The sequence below is a fragment of the Meles meles genome, chromosome 4 (genome assembly GCF_922984935.1).
Source record: "Meles meles chromosome 4, mMelMel3.1 paternal haplotype, whole genome shotgun sequence".
In the NCBI taxonomy this organism is placed as follows: Eukaryota; Metazoa; Chordata; class Mammalia; order Carnivora; family Mustelidae; genus Meles; species Meles meles.
This window is the reverse complement of record NC_060069.1, coordinates 149,756,590-149,782,484: the sequence shown is the minus strand read 5'-3', so window position 1 is coordinate 149,782,484 and position 25,895 is coordinate 149,756,590. Positions and strand designations below refer to the sequence as shown.

At 38.2% G+C, this 25,895-nt stretch overlaps 1 protein-coding gene across 5 annotated transcripts in view; it reads left to right on the top strand.

The window, feature by feature from the left end:
* GRIK1 (glutamate ionotropic receptor kainate type subunit 1) overlaps positions 1-25,895 on the top strand; it is a 389,893-nt gene that overhangs the window by 238,069 nt on the left and 125,929 nt on the right. For all 5 annotated transcript variants that reach the window (XM_046002599.1, XM_046002600.1, XM_046002596.1 and 2 more), the window contains exons 2-4: positions 8,508-8,675; positions 12,264-12,521; positions 25,699-25,880. In XM_046002599.1, coding sequence (XP_045858555.1) covers positions 8,508-8,675; positions 12,264-12,521; positions 25,699-25,880 — 608 coding nt within the window. The remainder of the gene's footprint in view (positions 1-8,507; positions 8,676-12,263; positions 12,522-25,698; positions 25,881-25,895) is intronic.

The window sequence follows — 25,895 nt, the reverse complement described above, 5'->3', positions numbered from 1 at the left end:
GAGTCAAATTGCTTCTTTATTGTAGGTTTTCTGAAACACTCTTATATGTTATTGTGCAGTGTAAATTTCCAAAAAGAAATGATCCTAAGCAATGTTTCCTAAACGTACTTGACCACTGCACTTCCTTTTGTGTGTGGCATCTCATAGGTGACTTCTGTGCACACACACATTGGTAAATACTACTCTGTCAGAGCTGTGAACTTACTTCCATTTGTTCTGGCTTCAGACAACAGTTCTCATCTTTAGCAGCAATATGTCCTTTTCAGCAAGGAGAAATAGCAGAAATGGGGGGGGGGGACTAGACAGTTGTGATAAAGTGTATTACATGGCTTCAAGAGCTACAAGTTGTGAACTTGGCATATTCCATTCATGCAATGAGTAGAAAATGAAATTTGAGCCTTTCCCTATGAATATGTGTCATTTAAATGAGGTGTTACAAGCTTAAAATCTAACTGTTCTCAACAGACATGAGAGCAGTCACAGAACTTCATAAAAGTATGAATCCTTTAAGCAATATTCCTGGTTCCCACCTGAAATCTGTAGTTTAATAGGAGATGAGCCCTTCCTCTAAGGTGTTCAGGTGCTGGCAGCCTGAGGAAAGTGAGCCTTTAAGAAAGGGTCAGTTTGGAAAGTGCTTGGGGATCATACACCATGATTGTCAGGAGAAAAGAAGCAATCACTGATGAAAAGGCTGAAAGAGGAAATCAGTCAGTCTCTGTACCTCAACAACCACCCTCCCTCTCTCCAGTGCTCTCGTGAGCCTCTCTGACTTGGCATACTACTATCCAAGTATGCCAACATACTATACTAAGTATGACAACATATTACTTCATTAGATGAGGTGTTAAGTCACAAAGAAGAGACTCAACTCAATTGGATAATCATTGTTTGGGGACAATGGACTCTGCCCAAATCAAGACATTTGGTTCCAGCAGAAGGCAAGGATCCATAAACATCATTCCTATCCTCAAAGGATGGTTAGACTCCCAGCTTGTGATTTTTACACCAAAATGAATTCCCCAAATATGCACTGGATTATATGTTATCAAAAGAGAGGGAAGAGTTCATCTCTGGCTGGAAGAAACAGAAAAGACTCCACACTGGAGGGGACAAAGGGTGGGCTTCTTGTTCTGTATGAGATAACAGACTTCTTTTAGGAATAGTTTCCTTTTCTGTAATCTCTCACCCCTCTACGGGAAGCTGATAGCATGAACCAAGTGCTCCCATCCTTGTGAAATCCACTGCTACGACCGTAACCATAGATATCAATAGATGGCAAATAATGTTTGATGAATTGAATTAAATTGAATATTGAATTCAATATTAGAATAGAGTACCTTTGGCTTTGGATATATATTTTTTTCTTTTTTAATATGCAACTCAAATTTATTAAAAGAAATTACTGGCAGCATGTGTTAAACTGCCCGTCACCCATAGCCTTTCCCTTAACTGGCCTTTCCCATAACTGTAACCATCTGAAGCGTCTCAGGAATTCCTTACTCTAAAACATACTGTCATTCCTACTGAATCCATGCAGCTCTCTGAAACATCACAGAGAATTTGGATGTTGTTCTTGTATCAGGGGTGACATCAAACCCCATTCCCTCTCTTCAAAGAATGCCGATATCTGAAAACACCTATAGAAGTTTTAGGCAACAGCTAGACCGCTGAGGCTACAGCTTTGTCCTTAATCAAGACTACATGAAAGGTAAAAATTCAGGTACTCCTTGTCCATTCATTCTCCATTAGGTCAAAGAACACCTACTTCCCATCCAAATTCATGTAGCATGAAATCTTTACCAAGATTGTATCAGTCTCCAAAAGTAAAACAAGAAGAAGTGAGCTGAATGGGGAAGGGAGTTTTATCTAAGGGAATTTTAGAATATAAATGTGTAGCCTTGAAATTAAAGGTGCAGTAAATATAGGCTTATAGTAAATTGCTTATGATGTAATAAACTAGAATTATGGATATGGCAATAAAGAGAGGCAATATAATACTGTATATTTAAGGAGCAGCCATCAGCAAAGGAATAGATCAAATTGCCATCTTGTTTTCTGTTGATAGCTTCTGGAATGGTTATTATTCCCCAAGAATGCAAAACAGGAGTCAACACTATTGAACTCTCCATTTCTTGATTGCCAGCTAATAGTTTTACCCTTCTTCCCTGGATGACTTTGCCGTTTGTCACCATGGGTACCCAACAGCTAGTTAAGGGAGGAAGAGAGGTTTATTAGAATATGTGTAATAACAAAGCTTGACCCTGTCATATAAAGGCTAAGCCAGGAAAATGCAATTAACAAAGAAATCCAGCGTGTTGTGTAACAGAGTTACTTGCTTTATTTGCCACATCAAGTCAGAGAGCTTAAGGTTGTTAATTGAAATATTAAATAAAGTAACATTTTACAAAGGAGAATTATGGTAACTAAGAGCTTCCACTACTGATTCTTAGGACAGTTGTGATACTGTATTTTTCCTGCTGTAACAAATGACAAAACGGTGTGTGACTTAAAACAATAGATTCCTATTCTCTCACAGTTCTGGAGCCCAGAAGTCCAAAATCAAGTTTTTAACAAGGTCCAATTTCCTCTGGGAGCACTAGGAAAGACTAAATTCCTTACCTCCTCAAGCCCAGACATTCCTTGGTGTCTGACTCTATCATTCCCATTTTTGCCGTTCTCCATCTAGTCTTTCCTGGGTGATGTCAACCCAGTCCTTTGGTTTTAAATACCACCTAGCCATAATGTTCAATGATGATTTCCAAATTTCTACCTCTAGACCAGACCTCTCCCATAAAATCCAAACCAGTCCAGGTGACCTCCTAGTTGACATCTCCGTACAGATTTGTAATGAGCAGCACGCAGTACTCATGCTCTAAATCAAGAACCCACTCCCTTTCTTCATCTCTGAATGGCAATTTCAGACCAAAAGTCTGATGTCGTTTTTGATTCTCTACGTCTCGCTTACCGTTGAACCGCAAGTCGCGCCAGCTCTATCTTCAATTTTTATTTAGAATTTGGCCAGTTTTTGCCATACCCCCACACTGCTAATCTATACCAAGCCTTCATCATCAGTTATGTCAGTCATCACAGTGACTTACAGTCATCTGATATTATAGTGGTTTGGTAACAGATCTCTGCTTTTTCTCTTGCTTCTCTCCTCCCTTCAGTCTATTCATAGTACAGAAAATGGGGTGAGTTTTAAGAACCCAGTGCCATGTGTGTCTCCTTTGTCTTCACATGACTACAAACTCACAATATTTCTGGTGTGGACATTTCTGGTCACCAAATAGGTAGGAGTTTTCCACACCAAGCAATTCTTTTTGATATCTGCTAGGTGTCTTACAGTTTATCTCAATTCTGAAACTGCCTAATTGTTGTATCCCCAACACCAAGTATAGTGTCTGGCTTGTAGGAGGTTGGCATTTTATAAATAAATAGTTAAATGGGTGAATGAATTAGTAAATGGATGAATAGGAGTTCTCAGTAGAGTCATAGACATGACATACACAATCAGTTGAAGTAGAACAAAGAAATTAACCTAAATACACGTAAGGATACAATGTTATTACATTTCTGAATGGTCTTATTGTAAATGTATTATTAGAATTACAGTCACCATTACAAGGTAAGTCAAGTCAGAACAGTGTGTTCCGTTTACAGAAATGAGAGTCAGTGTGATTATTTTCATGGTTTTCTTCTGTCTCATCATGGATTTCCTGGTACACCGGACCTTTGTTTTTCTTAAATTCCTTTTCGGAGAAGGGGGCAAATCTCATGCTTCCCATTCATCATCCAGCATAAGCTGTACCTAAAGGGAACAGGGGTGGAAATAGTAGGCAACAGTGGAACTTCTTCTCTTTGCATTATGTGCCTGTAACAAGGGCCTCAATTTCTACCAGGTTATAGTCACACTGACTTTGACAGGGATACCTCCCCGCTTTACAGAAAGCTAGTGACTTCCCAGTTCTCTTTTGTCAGGGTTAAACACAGATTTTGTCAGGAAAAACATATATATACTCCAGAGTCATACCGAATAAATGCCAAGTGAACTGAGTTAAAATGTCTTTGGATGAAGGTGGTGACATGAAAGCACATGAAGAAGCAGGTTATAAAATACCCTTGGAACCTGAAAAAAATCAGTTAATCAATCAACCAATCAATCAATGGGACCTAGAGTCACGCTGGGTCCTTTTCAAATGCAGATGACTTCTGGACCACATCCCTTGACATTATGATTGTGTACTAATGGAATGGGGTCAAGGAAATGTTTGGAATCCATTACTTTGGGTTTACCTTAGGTATTTTTCAACAGCCCAACAGTCAGTCTTAGCCTTGACTTTGCCTCAGTCTAAACCTTGACTCCCTTTTACCTACATTGATCATGTTTTTGAACCAACAGTAGGTGGGTTTGTGATTCTGACCAAATTCTCCTGGAAGTCTGGAAGGAGTTATGTGACACAATACCACAAGTTCTCACTTGCACTCCCTGTGCCTACCACTATCCCTTATTAAAGGCAACCTGTTACTTGTGCAGGAGTTAGCCATCTCTTGTTTCCATCTATTTCTACATGATCACAAAACAAAACTTCCTGTCTTAGCCTGACCTTGTTGGTACAGGATCTACCCAACAAAGAGAGAAACACACCTGTGGTGATGGAACTCTGCTATCTAAATCTGTATTGAGATTTTAAGTGAGTTTTTTCTCGGCTTACCTTAAACCACTCTACGATAAATTTAGAATCCTGTTGGAAGAGAATTTTACATACATAGATATGATTTCCATTAAAATTGTCCATTTTAAATTTCAAAGCCCATGGGGGAAGAAGGAGGAGGAGGAGAATATCTTAGCTCTGGCTGCTGTAACAATCTCACAGACCTGGTGTTAAATAGACACTTAAACAGCAGACACTTATTTTTCACAGTTCTGGAGGCTAGGAAGTCTAAGTCAAGGCATTAGCACAGCTGATGTCTGGTGAAGGCCTCCTTCCCAGCTTGTAAACAGCTGTCTTCTCTCCTATTCTTTTACATGGGGGGTGAAAGAGAGAGACACATTGACCTTAGCAGAAAAGGGAAAGAGGGACAGGGCAAAGGGAGGGGAACAACAGACAAGAAAGAGGAACAAAAGAAGGAACCAGGTAGGAATTCCTTCTTTTGAAACCATGGGACCCACTGAGGCCAGAAGTTGACTACCTGGAGAGACCCAAAGACTTGATGTCTCATTGACAATGAATCATGGAACACTACATCAAAAACTAATGATGTACTATATGGTGACTAACACAACATTAAAAAAAAAAAAGAAAGAAAGAAAAAGGAAAAAAAAAAAAGAAATGTCTAATTGACAAGCCCACACCCACAAGTTAAATAAAAATCATGCACGTGTCTCTCTACTCCTATCAAAGACTCTGCAAGTCAGTGTTGTCTAATCTGAAGTTATGAGGAGGAGGAGAGAGGAAGTGACTAACGCTTATAAGCCTGCTCCCTTAGGAGAAACTGGAATGGTTCCCATCAGTAACTGCCCTGTCTCTATCAGATTTCACTTCCCTGGAACTTCCTCCATTCTCTGTATGCCTCACCTCACCGCAGGTCTTTGGTATTCAGCAGCAAGCCTTCCTGAGGGAAAAAGGAGAGTATGGTGGGGCATTGAGCTAATGACAACATTTATAATGCTTGTTGGATGCCAGAAAGAAAGAAAATTGCCCTAACATGACAAAACAGAGTTCACCTACACCCGACATACACATAATAAAAGACATAAATATAATAAAAACACTTATTATTCTCTTAAACTCAGGAACATTCAGCTTTATGTAAAAAATAACTATGTACCCAAGGAATAATTTTGAGGTAAGCAGGCAGTTCTATAACAACTGTTAATTCCTCTTTATCCATGTGTACTAATACTAACTTATCTGGGGGATGATTGAGGTTTCAGGGCACCATCCATGCATTAGAACATTTCCTTTACAGAGAAATCCTCTAAAGTAAGCAAGCAAGCATTATATACCCACACTTAGAGATGAAGGACATCAGAAATAATTTGATAAAGTGAAAATATGTATATATAAAAATCAATTATATATATATATTTCTCTATATGATAATTATGTGAACTAATTCCCCATAATAAACATTATGTAATATTTAACATATTTATTAAATAATGATATATAGTATAATATAATATGTATTTAAAAATCTATATATAGATTGGAGGGTCAAACACCTGAATTTGTCACAAACAAGACTTGGGAACTTTGAATAAGGTAGGCAATGTGTGTGTGTCTCAGTTCACTTTTTCATGCATAAAAAAAGAAATACTACCCCCTACATGGAATGTTTAGGGCTTAAATGAAATATCGCCAAAGAGCTATTTCATAGTAACTTCCTTCCAAATATTTAAAATTCCTTCTTGAAGAGGAACTAGGTGGACCCAGGTCCAAAGTTCAGAATTTCTGATTCCCATTCTGGTGTGTATTTCTTCCTACCATCTGCTTATGTGGATGAGTGGTGCTTACATTTGAGCCGATGACTGATTGACTCCGACATAGTTACAGGCTGAACGTAAGAGACTTTGATCTCCAGAAAGATGGTGATTCTGAACAAGGTACATTCTCTTCCTAAGGGTTCTCACCTTGTGTTTGAGGAGATAAACAGATTTTTTAAAAATTCTAATCATTATTGTGAAGGGCCTAACACCAAGGACTTTCTGAACTTAAGTCTGGGCTATTCTAATTGTGGATCTGCTTGATGTCTCTCTTCTTTTATCTGAGCTTATCACCTCACTGTAGAGCACGCACTTAAAAGTCCTCAGAGAAATGGAGAGTACCCACCAAAGTCCTTTGCTTACCACTGAGAAAAAAACAAACAAGAAAACAAAGTCACAGAAGAGCAAAATTTTCCCTAACACGGATTTCAGAATAAGTGTCCAGTAGGAATCTGTAGGTAAAGGTTAGCATGGCGTCATACCATAGTCACACAGTGTTCAACTCTGGTCTCTCAGAGAGCAGGGAAATGATTTCTGCATGAATATCATCAGCCCAAAAGCCAGAGACATTTCCAGAGGAAGCTAAAGTAGTTCCTTACAAATCTTCTCAGCTTTTGCAACCTGACACTGTAATTGATTATTCAACAGAGAAAGTCAGTGGAGCAGGAAATTGCAAAATAATAATAATTAATAAAAATTATAGATGTATATTTGCTTACTAGTCTTTCAAAATAGGATCAAAGTCCTTTCTTTGAATTAGAGTTTGCCAATTAGAGTTCTTTTCCTAAGAATACACATAAATCATACAGGTGCCCAGGTGCCTGTGACCTATATTTGGGATTTTCAGTTTTAGGTTTTGGATTTGTTGTTGTTGTTGTTGTTTTGTTTGTTTGTTTTTGTTTTTGTTTTTGAGCATAGAGAGAACTCGAAGCACTTGCAAATCAATTTGGCATAGCCAAGTTTGGAAAAAAACCTACATCTGACATTTGGTAAGGAGTCCCTCAACAGTGAGGGCTAGTTACAAGTATTCAGCATTTCACTGGTTCCAGTTAATGTTTTATTCAGGGGAGATGAGGAGTATTGGTCAATCAAGGAATAAGTTAAGTGGAGGTCAGTTAAGAGGGCCTCTACTGTGTGTCCTGTATCTACTGATAATCCCAGGACAACTCTTTTTAAAAACATTAAGAATGCACAGTTAATGATACTCCAATTACCTCTATTAACATCACCATGGCAAGCAAAGTCAGAGCTGAATTCTCCAATGAGGCTTTAAGCACTGGTATTTTGTACTGCTGCTCCTTTGGAGATGCCCCAGTTTGAGATATCAAAGTTTTAGTGCATGTTCTCTCTTAGGGAAGCAACACGTCTTTGGAGATAGCATGCAGGATTGCTTTGAGGCGATACCACAAAGAGTTTCTCAAAACAAAACGAACAAAAGTTCTTTGTATCTGCCTGTGTACTTTGGGAGGGACTGGAATATGACCCCAGAATTCTGAGCCAGAAGAAAAGAAGGAATGTTTCTCATTTTGAAAAAATTATATGTATGTATGTCTCATTTTGACCCCACTCAGCTCTCTGACTGACTTCTCTAGAGTCAAAAAGGTCCGCTTTCCTCATTCTGAGGAAGGATGGTCCTGCCAGATACAGCTCGAATTTATGTTTCAGTCAACTAGAGCGTGATACATGTCCAAACTGTAGAAAATGACCCTCCGCCACATTGTCAGTTAAACTGGACGTGGTACTAAATATTTGGAATACGTTGGCCATCCAAGAGGTGACATGCAGTCCAACTTTGGATTTGAAACCTTAGACATATGTATGAAGACCTGTTTATGGGTGGGAGACATGTGCTGACAAATTTTGACAGTGGATTTGGGATCTGTTCTGACCATCATTCCGTTTATTTGGTGTGGCGGGGCGGGGGTTGGGGGCTTCTGTGTGAATCACTGATATGCTTCTTTAAAAAACCACACAGGAATGATGTGATTATGCTTCTCATGCATCTCTTTTGCTTCTGCAGGAGGGATTTTTGAAACTGTGGAAAATGAACCTGTTAATGTTGAAGAATTAGCATTCAAGTTTGCAGTCACCAGCATCAACAGAAATCGAACCCTGATGCCTAACACCACATTAACCTATGACATCCAGAGAATTAACCTTTTTGATAGTTTTGAAGCCTCACGGAGAGGTAACTATTTTCACATTCTTAAAAGCTTTCTTTGGGTGATGTGTCTGCTCTACAAGTCACCTTTTCTGCTACCTGCCCTTTTTCATAATAGTGGAAGTCTTTGTGTAAATGGGTTGTAGGAAATCTCGGTCCTGGATGTCACTGTCTGGTGCAATCTGAACTATCCTAATGGATGTTGGCCTAGCTATGTTTTCTGGGCCATTCTGATTAGCTCACCCTTCAGTGCCCTCTACTCTATGATTAACTGGTTCAGCTGTGAACAGAAAATGTCAAGCTTGATCTGTTTTTCCTTCTAGAGCCTGAGATACCACCATGAAATTGTACAGTGCAGTCAAATAAAACTTGGTAGAAGGTCATATCCACCGAACATGTGGAAATGCCCACAACACACATAATTCACATCCTAAATTTTAACAGGTTATAAACTACTGGTTTTACCTAGCATCTTCTCAACTTTTTTTGTTTGTTGGTTTAAACTGATTTCCACAAAATCATAGAAATGTAAAAATTAAACCAATGAGACAATCTCTGCATTTTTTTTTTCCTGGTTCTCTTTTTCTTCCGAGTAAAATACAAGATCCTACAAAATAATCTAATTTGTATATAGGCTAGGCTTCGAGGTCTTTGTCATGGAAAGAGCCACTGGGATTGTGGGGTTTGTTTAGACATGCCCCAAATACTTCCAAGACAAACTCTAAAGCACAGTCACATAGTACACTTGAAACTTGGCCTCTAACCAGGGAGATACTGAGACTCCTTGTAGGTGCTTGTGTGGAAACCATCGCTGTCCCATACCCTCAAGTACGGGGGGCTCTTTCCCTCATAGAGAAATGTTTGCCCCCAAATAAATGGAATACAATGAACACCGTGTTTATGTCAATTGCCAATAACTAATACTGGTGTTTCCACATAGAATTATCTCAGGATCGTGAGATGTGTGCACATTACATACTCTTCTGCAGGATTGTTAGTGTTCTTTATAAGCAAAAGGTAAAACTTGTTTTCCTAGGAGCACAGATTAAAAGCATATGTATAATGAGTCGTCTTCTTCTTCTTATTATTATTTTTTTTAATTTATGGTGCGACCTCAGTGTAAGCAGATTTTCTTTTTTTTTTTTTTTTTTTTAAAGATTTCATTTATTTATTTGACAGCGAGAGAGAGAGAGATCACACATAGGCAGAGAGGCAGGCAGAGAGAGAGAGAGGGAAGCAGGCTCCCTGCCGAGCAGAGAGCCCGATGCGGGACTCGATCCCAGGACCCTGAGATCATGACCTGAGCCGAAGGCAGCGGCTTAACCCACTGAGCCACCCAGGCGCCCAAGCAGATTTTCTTTTTAAAGCTGGGGGAAGTTGCAGATACTACATAGGTCAGAGGTGCCTATGAACAAATAATAAAAATTTCTATTTATATGGCACTTCGAAATTATCTTCACATGAATTATTTCTGTGGGTGAGATCTTGCTCTTTCTCTGCCTCTCTCTATCTCTTGTCTCTGTTTCTGTCTTTGTCTATCTCTGTCTCTCTGTATTTCTGTTTCTCTGTCTGTCTCTGTCCTGACTCTCTGTCTGTCACACATGCAAACATTGCTGTGCAAATACCTTAGAAAGGCAAACACATTTAACAACAACACTTCAACCCACATAAAATTGAAAGCTTTTCTGTGGTCTCAAGTATCTGCCATACTTGTAAATTAAACACCCCAAAGCTTCTTAAAAGGGGTAATTTGCTGGCAAACAGAATTCAAAAAATTGATTTTCTGTCAAGTCATGTTAGCATCCCTGAACGAAATATTAGCAGGAATCTTAATCCATTGCCCATGTTAGATAGAACAGCAGTTCATGGGCTCTCATGCTCTCATTTTATCTTACCAGTGAAAACATACCCAGAAAATAAGCTTCTGAAGACAATGACAATTTATGCTTACAGCTCTTAATGCAGAAAATTATATGTCTTCATAGTCAGGTAGTAATTCGGTAAAAAGAGCACAGTATCAGAAAGTTTGCCTTGTGAATGACTGTCAACATTTACAGTTACATAGATATTTGCAATACAGCTTTCAAAACTTCATTTATTATTTTTTCTCTCTAAATCAAGTCAGAGAATTTTAACAAATTATATATATATAATTTTTCAACTTACAAATTTTATCATTTAATTCAAATATTTAATCATCTCTTGGCATTCCCAAAATATAAACTTGAAATGCTTTTAAACTTATACATAATGCCAGCATAAATTTATATCAACACGAAATTAGTAGACACTATTTTACATGGTTGTAGAGGATAATCAGTCCTATCATTCTGGAAGGGAATTTGCTTAATACGTATCAAGTGACTTAAAAGTATCATACCATTTAATTATAGCTGAAAATCTACTCCAAGAAAGCATATATATATGTGTATACACATATATACATGAAGGAAAAATATAAGAACTAAGAAAAGTGCTATAATATTAATTATAAACAACAAAAATTAGGAGCAGCTTAAATGTTCAATAGCATCAGATATAGTTAAATAAATAATGACATATCCATGTGATGGACTATTCTACAGACAAGAAAAATATACTTCTGAAGACTTTGAGGGGACTTGGGGGAAAGGTGTGCTTTTAGTATTGTATTCCATGTTAAATGAAAAAAGCAATGTCTCAAACTGTATCTGTATAATGACTTAATTTTTTATAAATTGGAATGCCAAAATACAAATAGGTATTTTCCCAAAGGTGATAGAATTACATCTTTTTTTTCCTTCCTTACACTTTAAAATATTTTGAATTCTTTCAATGAATGTATAAAATCTTATAATGAGAAAAATAAATACATTTTATGAATTCATTTTTAAGTACATATTGACTTGATTTTGTTAGGCTACATGTTGGCTAATGTTGAAGTAGGGAAAGGCCTGACCTTCGCTGGGGCCCTGGGCTCTGGTACAGACCCCGTGGCCCTGACTCACTCCAAAGTCTGTGGTATCAGTGGGTTGGACCAAGTGGCTTCTAAGAGCCCTTTAAGCTATGCTCTGCTATTTTTCTATAATTAATTAATTAGGTATCAATATCACTCGATATTCTTTAGCAGTTTTTCGATAACCTGAAAGTCATTTCTGAGTTTTGGGAAGATGGAAACTAAAGTACTTTGCAGCCACCCAGAGAATCTTTTGAATTCTCAGACCACCTTAATACCCTCATTGACACCCAGCCATAAGTTCACTCACATGAAATTCACTCGGCAAATGTCTTGTAGAGCAGCTCTGAGCACCCCTGGGTTATGCCATGCCAAGCAAGGGATACAGACCCCATCTGATTGAAAGTAACTAGCCACTCATTTTTGATTGCCCAGAATTGGCCCTGAGATGTGTTGGTAATCAGGTCCACATTCAAATCTCTCAATATTTTACTATCTTGGGGATACTGGAAGTTGGATTAAGTATATTTTCTCAGCGTACAGATGGAGAGTGGAGAAAAATTTCTAAAAATGAAGGTAAAAAGAGGGATTATGAAGGAAAGATGAAATTCACAGCTCTCTCTTTCTCTACCCCCCTTCCCTGTCCTCTGTCTCCACCCCTCCTTGTCTGTGGCCACTAGCCTGTGACCAGCTGGCTCTTGGTGTGGCTGCTCTCTTTGGCCCATCCCACAGTTCCTCTGTTAGTGCCGTGCAGTCGATTTGCAACGCTCTCGAAGTTCCACACATACAAACCCGCTGGAAACACCCCTCCGTGGACAACAAAGACTTGTTTTACATCAACCTGTACCCAGATTATGCAGCCATCAGTAGGGCAGTCCTGGATCTGGTCCTCTACTACAACTGGAAAACAGTGACGGTGGTGTACGAAGACAGCACAGGTATGGGACCCGCAGGAGACCTCACCTGACCGTGTCGGGTCTGAACAAAGGGAATCCAGGTGTTCTAGAAACATTAACTCATCAGATGGAATGCATGGGAATGAAGCTAATGGAGTATTCTAATTTAGGAATTCCATGTGTCACCATGTCCACTTCCTTTGGATCCTTCCATCATCATACTTGGGGGATTTGTTTTGTTTTATTCTGAACTTTTAATTATATTACACATAGGGCTGAGATGAGAGATAGAATTTTATTATTTTATTTTTGGTGACTATATTTTTTATTATGTTCAGTTAGCCAGCATATAGTTCATCATTAGGTTTTGATGTAGTGTTCGACAAATATCACCTTACCGGTATATGTAGTAATCCAATCAGAATAGTAAAGATGTGACCACATTTCTCCAACTCTATTAAGACTGTGACAATGACTCCATTCCTTAAATGACGTAAAGTTGGGAAATGACCATGAAGTATGCTTCCAACTTGCTAAGTAACTATGTAAATATTATATGTTAGACAAGTTTCTAAAGTAGGTTAACCAAGAGGAATCTAGTTCGAGGTTATATTGATAAAACTGACCATTTCATAGGAAGGGGACTAAGAACCCCGGAAACCAACCTCAAATAAAGCTTTCCTTGTTCCACTGCTTGTTTTAGGATGCAGAACAGAACCCTGATGCTTAAAGCCTCCATCTCTCTAGACACTTTCTCCCATTTGCCCGCATTTCAAGTTTCTTTTCCAGGCACCTTTCCTTTCTACCTTCTAGTCATATTTTGAAGTTTGTTGGAGCTGAGGCTCCCTTTTATACAGTTAAATCGCCATGCTGGTGACTCTCCTTTGTCAAGATCTTCTAATTTGAAGCTATTCACCAACCTGCCCTTTTCATCTCCATTAACTCTGGCACTCCATTAACCCATTAACCTTCCCTACATATCCCCAACTTCATCTGACTGTTAGTGAGTATGGTTGATACAAAATGTTACATTAGTTTCAGGTAATTCAACAAGTTTATATCCCATGCTATTCTCCCCACAATACAGCTACCATCTCTCACCATACAATGCCTTTACAATGTCCTTGACTATATTTCTTATGTTGTGTCTCTTATTCCTGTGAGTTATTCATTCCATAATGGGACGCCTGTCCCTCACTCTCCCCTTCACCCATTTTGCCCATCTTCCCACCCATCTCCCCTCTGGCAACCTTCCGTCTGTTCTCTGTATTTATGGGTTTGTCTGTTCTTTTGGTTTGCTCCTTTGTTCATTTGTTTTGTTTCCTTAGATTCTACATATAAGTTAAATCATATAGCCTCTGTCTGACTTATTTCCCTTAGCATAAGACCTGTTAGGTCCCTTCAAGTTGTCACAAATCTCATTCTTTTTATGGCTGTGTAATATCACAGTATTTATACCATACCTTTCTAATCCAGTTATCCATCAGTGGACATTTGGGTTGTTTTTATAGCTTAGTTATTATAAATAATGCTGCAATAAACATAAGGGTACATGTATCTTTTTGATTTAGTACTTTCATTTTCTTTGGATAAATTCTCAGTAGTTGAACTACTGGATCATATGGTATTTCTATTTTTAATTTTCTTTTTTTTTTTTAAGATTTTATTTATTTATTTGACAGAGAAAGACCACAAGTAGACAGAGAGGCAGGCAGAGAGAGAGAGAGGGAAGCAGGCTCGCCGCTGAGCAGAGAGCCCAATGCGGGACTTGATCCCAGGACCCAAGATCATGACCTGAGCCTAAGGCAGCGGCTTAACCCACTGAGCCACCCAGGCGCCCCTATTTTTAATTTTCTGAGGAATCTCCATGCTGTTTTCTATAGTAGCTGCACCAATTTACATTCCTACCAACAGTGCATGAGGGTTCCTTCTTTTCCACAACTTAACCAACACTTACTGTTTTTTGTCTTTTTGATACTAGTCATTCTGACAGGTATAAGGTGATATTTCTTTGTGGTTTTGACTTTCATTTCCCTGATGATGAGTGATGTTGAGGATCTTTTCATGTGTCTGTTAGCCATCTGCATGTCTTCTTTGGAAAAGGGTCAATTTAGGTCTTGTGCCATTTTTAACTGGATTAAAATTTGGTATTGAGTTCTGTAAATTCTTTACATATTTTGGATATTAACCCTTTATCAGATATTTTGTTTGCAAATGTCTTCTCCCATTCAGTAAGTTGTCTTTGGTTCTAGTAATGGTTACTTTGTTGTGCGGACATTTTTTTTTTTTTTTGGTGTAGTCCCAGTAGTTTCTTTTTGCTTTTGTGTCTTTTACCTGATGAGATGTATCCATGAATATGTCCAACTTTCTTTTATGAAGCTGGCCCCTTACTATGCATGATCTTCCACACAACCTCTGAGACAGTGAGCTCCCTCATTCTGCATGATCACAGTCAAATATTACTTCTTCCTTAAAGTTCTCTGAGACCACCATAGGGTTCAATAACACTTTGCAAATATAAGCATTATATTATATGTTTCGATTACCTGTTTGCACATCTAAGAGACTAGGAATTCCTAAACATTGGACTTTTATCTTATTCATTTTTATAATCTGCCACCTAACACAATTATGGCATATAGGAAAGTACTTAGTAATAACACTTAGAAATAAAGCTTTTTACTTTTTGCATATATTTCCTCCAAGAATTAAAATTAGCTCATTTCTTGATCTACCCATTAGGTAATAAGGTTAAGAAAATTATCAGTGAAAATTAATAAAGCAAAGCACTTACAACATTTTTTAATAGTATTTCATTTTTCACTGTCCTTTTCACCAAGCAACAGTACGTTTTACTTCTTGGAGTATGAATATTAAGCCTTCTCTACTTTGCACTAAGCTTTGGTTCCATTTTTAAACTGTCAGATAAAAGTGACTGTTTTGGCTGGAAATATGCATTTATGTATTTTCTTATACTTCATCTCATTTTAAAAAGAAGTGAAGGTAGGTGATTGGATATATAACTTATAAATGTTATATTCAAAACAGTCTTACGGAGAAGAATAAGCCACAGGCAGTCATATTCTTATAGCTTCACTTGCTTACTGGGAAGAAAAAAACATACTACCAAGTAAATTGCACAGCATATTTAAAAGGCCTTGAGGTGGAATATTGTGATGTGTAGGGGTTGAAAAGTTTCCTCTTCCTCCCTTCTTGGATTTTTGGCTGCTCAAGCAATTAAACTGACATGAGACAGAGTAACAGGAGTAAAGCAAACAAAGTTTAATAAGATGTATACCACCTGTAAGGATGGAAAGACCCAAGAAAACTTAAGTCACTCTCTGAAATCGCCAAAGCCATCACTTTAAATATCATCTTCTGCTAAAGACAGAAGATGTTAGGGATGAGGAGTCAGTTAAGGGAGGTTATCAGGAAAAGCACAGTAAACAAGGATTGGGTTGTTATGCATATTTAAGTCACTGCCTTCTCCATAGAGAAGAATTTCTAGAGATTGAGTCATCCCCCTCTTCCTAGTATAGAGAGGGACACACCCTTACAAATGAAGATTTCCCTTACACATCTAAACATCTCTTATAAAAGGGTAATATCCACTCAGATTTCAGAGCTTCATCTGTGTCTGCTGTTGCTTAAAAATAAACATCTTGGGGCACCTGGGTGGCTCAGTGGGTTAAAGCCTCTGCCTTCGGTTGGGTCGTGATCCCAGCGTCCTGGGATGGAGCCCTGTGTCGGGCTCTCTCCTCCGTGGGGAGCCTGCTTCCTCCTCTCTCTCTCTCTCTCTCTCTCTCTGCCTGCCTCTCTGCCTACTTGTGATCTCTATTTGTCAAATGAATAAATAAAATCTTTGAAAAAAAAATAAACATCTTATATTAATCCCTGAAGAGACCCATTTTGGACTGGCAAATTCTACTCCCCTTCAGTTATAAATGTAAGTATAGTCACATCTTCCATGTTGCTTACCTTTGTAAATAGAGAATTGCACAAGCTAATAAAGTCCCACTCTTTCTCATTATGTCTACACTAGATAGTACAAGTTTTTCTCACGACTTCTACAACTCCAGTCAAGTAGGGCCATCCAAAGGGAAAGCAAATTAATGAATGTTATAAAAGCTTTCAGATTTAATTTAAGAGCTCGACTAAAGCCGTGGGCATAACTGTTACAGATTTCAAATTGAATTTAGACAAAATATAATTTGCAAAAGGATAACACAAAAGTTGATGTCCTAACCAACCTTCTGATTTCAGGTGAGCACTCATTAAGTGATGGGGATTTTGCACAGGAGGAAACTCAAATTACCATTTCTATCATGTTTTTTACAAGAAACTGAAATCTGCTTTCATCCCTATTAAGTTCACCTGAGCCCTGTTGCTCAATAAATACTTGCTAAAGTTGAAAATCCCAAATGAGTCTGTATGTTGTGCATTGTTAGAAATGATTCATGTTAAAATGATTTTGCCCACAAAGAAATTAAAAATGTAAATGAATAATCAATTGAGCCATTAAATTGGAAGCCAGAGAGTAAACAGGTCAACTGAGATCAATAAAAGTAGACATCTTTTGCCTTTGAGTGGGTTTAATACTGCTTGACTCAGGGTTTTGGTTGCAGTAATTATCAAGCCATAAAAAGGAGAAAACTTAGTAAACCTGAAGGAAAAGAAAGGACTTAGGTGTGCTCAGCACCCACCCTCACACCAGAATTAAGTACCCATTAAAGAACACTTTATTGGGATTTGTTTAGGAGTTTGTTAAATAGCCTGAAGCCAGCACAGATGTCTGGGGGACCAAATGGCCCATGACTCCCATTGAAGTCAAGGGGAGTACTGTGTTTGTCTCTAAGGACAAAATTCAATTCACTAAATACTAGCAGGCAGAATTCTGTCCTCTGCAAGTGAGAATGTAGAAAGACCCTAGAGAACTGTTGGGGAAGTGAAGTTTTGTTTCGCTTCATCTGTCTCTCTCTCTCTCTGCTGCCTGGATGTTCTTCCCATTAGTCACCTACTTCTCTCTGATTCCCACATTCAGAGGTGACCTAAGGCAATGAGAAATGGCTGCTCATTGGTCATCCCTTCTGCTTCATTAGACCCCTGGTGGAACCCTGGCTTCTATCCTTCACACACATCAGAAAGAACTGAGAAGCTGAGCACCAAATGCAGTGTGGAGGATATTCAGCAGTTTCTGCTTTTTCAAGGCCAATCTCAGTGAAATGTAGCCACAACTAGTGGGTCAGCAAACTTTATTCTCTAAAGAGCCAGATAGTATATAACTCAAACTTAATGGATCCATATGGTCACGATGATTTCACTCGGCCAACGCAGCAAGAAAACAGCCATAGGCAACATGCAAATGAACAAGTATGGTGTGTTCTGATAAATCTTTTTTTATTACAAACAAGGAGGCCAGTGCAGTAGGATTAGTGTGAGAGGGGAAGAGTAGTGGGAAAGTAGGTCAGAGAAATGCACCATATCAATAATGGCGGATTTTATAGGCCATAGGGAGAGCTTCTGCTTTTCATGAAATGGGAAAACCATTGGACAGTTAAAGCAAAGCAGAAGAGTGACATGATCAGATTAGATTTCTGGCTCTTGTATGAATAATACAATACAGGCAGGCAAGGGTAAAAAATGGGTAGCTTCCAGAAAAATCAAGACAACTGAGGAAGGTAAGTAAAAGAGGAGTAAGAAATTGTCAGTTTCTAGAAATATTTCAAATGTCGAGCTAGCATAAAGCCCTGAAGAAGTGGAGGCTGGCTGAGAGAAACAGAGGAGTCAAGTGTGAGTCTAAACTTTTTAGCTGAGCCCGTAGAAAGAGTTAACCTTATCTGAGGTAGGGAAGGTTATAGATGGAACTACTTTGGAGGAATAAGGATGATAGCAGGAGTTTGTTTAGTCATAAATATGATAAGTTTGAATTTGTAATATCTACTACATTCAAATGAAGGTGATGAATAGGCAGCTAATATATAAGTCTGGAGTTCAAAATGTGATGTGAGGTGGAGATACAGATTTGAGAGTCCTCAGCATATAGATGAGACTAAATAAGGCCATCAAGGAAATGAGTTCCAGCCAGATGCCTCTAGCCCTGAGTTCACAACACATAGTCTTCAAGAGATTTTTTTTTCACCCGTGGTTGCCATAAGTCATTTTTCTCAACACAGTTGAGCCGTGAGATTCCTAAAACGCAGCCTACAATAAAGAGCTATTAACTATCATTTGAAACATTATCTCGAAGCTTTATGAAGAGGATTAATTTGAAATAAGGTTAACATACATAAAAATATTAATAACTGGAAAAACAATAATTTCAAGGAGAAAACACAAGAGAAAATGACAACCACAAACATCACAATAACTAAATTCTTGAGTTCTGATTATGTGGTACACACTCTTTTAAATAATTGATACAATTAACTCAGTTAATATGCTCAACCACTCTATGAATAAGTAAAATAACAGCTCTTATGGCTGTATGGCTGAATTTAATAGTGACTTGGATTTATTACATTTATTACCTTTCCCTCCATCTTCCCATAGAACACAGAAAGAATATATTGTCCAGAACTAAGAATTGTAACAGAAGCCTAAAATTCTGATTTGAAGAAATTTAACATTTTGCTATAAGTGTTGTCCAAGCCCAAATGAAAGATATTCAGTAAGCAATCAGTGCCAAATAAAACAATAAGTCAATCTTTTCCCTTTCGGCAATCACAGCTTACCCACTGTGTTATGATGACCATTCATGCTAGCCAGAACACTTCTGATACCCTCCCATAATTCCACCTGAAATAGCTGAGGGAATAGAAGTCCTTGTCACTCAGAACCAACAAGATAATAAATTATAATTCTTTTCTCTATCCTCACACTTTTCTACCCTTCTTATCCACCCACTCCAGTCCTCTGCCCAGAACCCTATTCAGATTTTCAGAATTCAATTTGGATATTGCACAGAGGTATATTATTTTTAGCTACCATTGATATCAGCAAGAGTTCAAGACTGAAATACTCTGGTTGAGCTAACTGCAACAGAGTTCATCTCAAATATTTTGACTAGATTCTTCTTTGCGGTTCTTTGATCAAGGGACACAATTTTTCTTTTGGGAAGTCTCTTTTTTTTTTGGGGGGGGGGAACTTTTGAAAAATCATATGTATGAAGATCTGCACTTAAAAGTGCTGTATTTCCCCCAGGTAATTCACATACTTACCGACTCCATTTCTCAGTTCTGATTTTTCCTTACCTCTGGAGGATACATAGATCCCCTTAAGAATCCTATTAGATTTGGGTATATTAATATACCAACAAGTTTGTGAAATGCCATTTTACATGTTTCTAAGTACAAATGAAGAAGAAATTCACATTTTAAATGTAAGATCTTATCTGTGGCTCCCAATGGTTTATTGCAATCCTTTTTATAGCATGAACCCCACTGAAGTGGTTTGATGAACAGGGAATTGGATTAAGACTCAAGAAAACCGAGGTACTTTTCTTTTGAACTAATTCTTATTAAATACAACTAAGCTATCCAAAAATGAACTGAGCTGCAGTATGAGGTGGAGAATTTCTCAAAAAGAGAGGTTTCAGCAGCTGCTGTGTGTGTGTGGCGGGGGGAGGGGGGGGATCATGCATCAAGCAGGGGTTTGACCCTAAGTTCCCTTCCAGTTCCTGGCATCTGTGACTTATTTTTAGGGCCTACCTAAACAATTAACCTGTGTCTCACTTTTCTTACTGTAAAATAGTACTGATACCTTTTCACCTCGAAAGTATATCCTGAGGTTTATTAAGAGATTTAGAAGGCATGTAGCATCCATCATAAAAGGGGTGATGTCATTAGCAGAGTTTATTATTATTTAAGAAGAAGACACGGGAAATTTTAAACCCTCAGGAAATAGCAGCTTTTTTTTTTCCTCCTCCATATGCTCTACCTCTTCCCAGAGTCACTCGCTGTGCATGTAAATCAGCATTTTTCTGTGTCACGTCTGAATGCACGAGAGTGGATAGGTGGCCAAAAGTAGTGTTTAGAATTGGCCATTTGAACATTTTTGAAACTTACCTCCATATCCAGAGCCCAGCTCAAACTCATGTGAAATAAAGAGGATTCTGGCTCTGAAGTGCTTTTAAAATCAAAGATGTGGTTTCCAGTTACATTCCTGGGGGTGGGAGTGGAGGAAAGAGGCGCTTATCGTGTTATTTTCTATCTCCATGTTTACTCTTTTTATTTAGCAAGATGTGAACTCAGAAAAAAGATGCCAGAAAAGTACAATGAATACCTGTATGACTTTCATCTAGGTTCAGCTTATAGTACTTTGGCCACATTTGTTTTAGTGCTCTGTGAGTCTCTCAGTATAAAAGAATTACTACAACAATAAATAATAACAGTAATAATTAACAGTGTTGTTGAACCATTTGAAAGTAAGTGACAGACATCATGATCTTTTCACCCCTAAATGCATTAGCACGCGCTGCCTAAGAATTAGGGCCTTCCTGGTTATAGCCACACTATAATTACCAAATACAAGAAACTTAACACTAATACAATACTATTATATACAAATAGGATAATAGTTCTTAAAGAATGCTCTGCATAGATGACAGAGTCTAGGGGAGCAGGTGTTTGCTGGCCAGAAGGACTCATTGCAGGTCCTTCTAAATAACTGTGGGTTTCCCAGGGACTAGAGGGCACCATGGTTTTCCCTCCTGAACATGGCTTTTCCCCAGGCACAGCCAGACCCCGCTGTGCTGCTCTTGACCAGTGGTGTTGTGGGCCCTTTGCCTTTTTTTACCCAGATGAAAGGGACTCAGAGCCAACTTACCCAACTCCCCACCCCAAAGAAGTCACCTGTGCCCAGGTACACCTCACACCCTTTCCCCACAGGAAAAGGCTGATGGAGTTTCTTGGATCTGCACTGATCTCTCTCTCTCTCTCTCTCTCTCTCTTTGATATCTCTCTAGATAGATAGATGATAGATAAAGAGATGATATACACACACCATATTATAGTTTCTATAACTGACCCAATAATTGCCCTTACAGGTTTTTTGTTTTTGTTTTTTTTTTTTTTTTTTTGAATCCAGGATCACTCGTTGCATTTAGTTGTCATCTCATTTTATTCTCCTTTGGTTCAGTCTTCCTTTGCCTTTCGTGACCTCAACATCACCAGCAATCTGTGTTTCTGAGGCTGGACGGTGAGGTAAAAAGATTGAGTGCTGGATTCCCAGGCAACAATTTTAACTCTCGGTTCCTACTATCTTTATGACCCTGACAAGTTTCTTAACCACTCTGAGACTCAGTTTCCTTGTTGTAAATAATGAAGTTAGTAATGCTTACTTCACAGATTATTGGAGGATTAACAACTATGAAAGTCCAGGTCAGTTTTATTCCAGAATGTCCCTCAGTTGGGTTTGGTTGTCTCCTTAACTGCATTTTATTTTTCAAGTCCCTCCACCATGGTGGGCTAGAAAGACTACCACCATCACCAGATTTGCATGATCCTGTCTGTCCTCTGCAGCTGGAGTCCCATCCTGGGAGCAGCAGGTCACTCAAGGCTAGCTTCCAAACACAGGATGACCATTAGCCAAGTTAGGAGTGGTGCCTAAATCAATTTTTTTCCCTTTTGTTTAGCAAATAAATTTTGACTTCACAATGAATTGCAAGTAATTGATGGATTGCTGCAAAGTACAAATAAACGGGAAGCTTTCTCTAATTTTTTTTTCCCTCTGGTGGAGGTGGAGGGGACTTCTAAATTATAAATTCTACAATGTTTGCTAATGAAGGCAGAAAGGATTTTTTTTTTTTAAGCAAACAATTGCTTTGGGAAGAGAAATGCAAACCCCACTGTCCCACCCTCATTCTTCTTCCCACAACTTCATCTGTAATCTTCAAATCTGCTGAGCTTTTCCTTCCCGAGGCCAATTCACCTGCAAGCAAACTGAGAAAATTAGGGACTTAGTAGTGAATATTTCCAAAAGATAAATTTAGACCAATTAGACACTGGTCTTTTGTACTGAGTTGTTCTCCTTTCTCCTCTATTGGTATTAAAATAACTCTCTTTGGGGAAACAGTGGTAAAAATGCATGGTCAGTTTTTTTGAGGAGGAGAGAGCCAAATGTCTATTCATGGCCTCATTTGCCAACTCAAGGTTGAATGCCTTATGCTAGTCCAAAGTTTTCTTTCTCTCTTTTATTGATCCAGATACTTATTCATCTAGCTAGTTAGACCGTCATTCAGTTAGTTAGTTAGTTGACCTGAAATCCCGATGTCAAGAAGGATTACTGATTTGGTAAAAAGAATCGGAGACTGGGAGTCAGAGGTAGACCTGGCTTCAAGGTCTGGACTTAATGACCTCAATAAGACCTTAGCATCTTGAGCAGGTTACTCCATCAGCCTCTGTCAGCCTCAGCTCGTGAGTTATAAAAATTGAGTAGTAATTGATACTCATCAATGTCACAAGAATTGATGGGATAAAATCCTTTTACGGGCTTTTTTTTTTTCCTTTTGCTTTTTATACCACTTTATTCCAGTCTGAGGATCTCAATATAAAACTAAACACTGGTGAACCATTTTACTTACTAATTCTGAATTACTGTAAATCTACAAGTTCTGCTAGCAGTTCGACGCTTAAATAGATTAAGTCATCTTGGACACATGGTAGATTTCATGTAATGAAAATACCTGAAACAATTAGGGCAATGTGCTGAGCTGATCAAAATGAAATGAACGTTGGAAAACAAGGCTGCAATATTATTACTAAAATATTGCAATACTTATGTTACAAATTACCAGAACATTGTTTATTATGGTTCTAGCCATGTAGGAACAACTGAAGCCCCTTTCTTTTCTTTTTTTTTTAAGATTTTATTTATTTATTTGACAGACAGAGATCAAAAGTAGGCAGAGTGGCAGGCAGAAAGAGAGAGGGAGAAGCAGACTTCCCACTGAGCGGAGAGCCCGATGCAGGGCTATATCCCAGGACCCTGGGATCATGACCTGAGCCAAAGGCAGAGGCTGAAGCCCCTTTCTTAAAGCAAGATGGGTTCATGTCCCACACTCTGGGTTTAGCATAGGGTTTGGGATATAATGAGCATCCGGGAATGAATGAACGAAGCAAGAAAATATATTCGACCTTAAAATACCATTAATATGGGTAAGTCACCATGATCAGAAGATGCACTTCATATGAACATTCCATTCAGCAAAGAACAAAAGAGCAGTTTGTTGCAGCACATGAAATGCACTTTTCAGTGGTCTTCCCATTTTATTTAAAGGGCACATTGATCTCCTTTGTGATCATGCTCCAGTATTTAAAAAAAGGAGGGTGAGGGGGAAGCAACAATGCAATTTCAAAGCAGGAGGGCGAAAAAAATAAATAAATAAATAAAATTTAAAAAAATGCAAATGAGACTCAAGTAGTCAGGAGTAAAGAGGAAAGGAGAATGAGTGGGTCCTTATTTCTATTTTTTTCCCCATCTCATCAAATAATCCAAAATTCTCTCTGTTCCCTCAGCACCAGCAATCTGTGTTTGTAAGGCTGGACTGTGAGGTAGAAAGATTGAGTGCTGGAATTACAGGCAACAATTTGAACTCATGGCTCTTACTAACCGTCTTTGTGACCATGATAACTTACTTAACCACTCTGAGGCTCAGTTTCCTTGCTGTAAATAACGAAGTTAGTAATGCTTACTTCACAGGATGATTGGAGGATTAACAACTAGGCAATCCCATGTGCTTGGTTTTCTTCCGTTTTTAGTACTTATCAGTGGCTCAGGACTAGCAATTCCAGAAGAGGGTAAGTGGCTCATTACTGGTAACAGAGCCTTCAGCCATGCTGACTGGCTTGGAAAAAAGCAAGAATCCATGAAGGTTACATTCTAACAATTTCAATTCTCATGTAAAAAAAATTTTTTTTTAAGTAATGAGCAGTAAATCTTGTTATGGTTCTACAGATCCTTACCACAACCGGCCCCCACCCCACTGCAGTTGCTTGCATCCATTAGACTCTGAAGAGCAACTTAATTACAAAGTTATCGCAACCTACCCAAGATGTTAGAGGAATCTTTTAATATCTGACCCACAAAAATATGGTTTGGGCGGAGGGGGTGGATAACTAATTAAATAAAATAAGAAAATGAAAGACATGTATCAAGTCCAGAGGAAGCTGGCATCCATGTCCATGAGGGTTCATACTCAAGTTTGCATCTGAATATGATAAAACTTAACATTTCTTATTGATTACTTGAAGTTGACAAATCTTAAAGACACAGAACTGTGTAATAATTTTTAAAAAAAACGTTCAATTTTCCAATGTGATGAGAGTCCTCGAGTGAGAGCCAAAATCATGCACTGTTGCAATCACAAGTTAATGTTAGGGGAAATAAGACAGAAGCTTTATATAGCTGTTTGCCTTTCCCCCAGTAAAGTCTGTCTGTTAAAGAATGGTGCAGCTCAGTCGACTTCCATTTGTGGTAAATCAAATATTCTGTTAAGTTAGTTGGCTGTGTATACTTTCCAACAATTACCAATGGTAGATTTTAAAGGAATTTTGTTTCTGCTTTTATTATCATAATCTCTAAAAACTATAATCTATCTTTTTTTTAATCAAGAAAGGATTTTCCACTTTAATGTTCAGTCATATTAGAAAGAAGATGTGATGAGCCATTTCTAAATAATTTATATGGTAGCAACTGGAAAATTATATAGAAAGCCCAACTAATTAGCTGGGAAACAGTATACTATACATTAATACTCGATGAAAAGCTTACAGAGGTTTTCAGCCCCAAGAAATTCTAGTATTCTATTGTCTGCTTATTTTTTTTGTTTGTATGTTTTGGTTTTTTAAGCAAGCATTATGCATTTCATTGAACACCTTTAGAAACTTCAGGCAACTTTTGTTTACAAAAGTTTTACAGTTACAGACTTGGTTTATTAAAGATTTGTGGTGTTGGCCGAAAGCTAGAGAGGATAATTGCATTTAACTAAATTCAACATTCACTTAAGAAAATTGTGTTCCCAAACCACACATGCCCACAAAAGGGAAATACAATATAATCTACCACAGAAAGGGAAATGACAAATGAGAAGTCAATAGTGTAACCTTTAGGAAGGTGGCCACTTGCTACATTTGGGGAATGATATGAGTTTGGCTGCAAATGGAAATAAACAAATCCTCTTTAGACAGAACGGTCTGTTGCATGATGGAATGTCATTTTCTAGGTCTCATTCGTCTGCAAGAGCTCATCAAAGCTCCCTCCAGATATAACATTAAAATCAAAATCCGCCAGCTGCCCTCTGGGAATAAAGATGCCAAGCCTTTACTCAAGGAGATGAAGAAGGGCAAGGAGTTCTATGTGATATTTGATTGTTCACATGGAACAGCTGCAGAAATCCTTAAGCAGGTAAGAGGGCAGGGA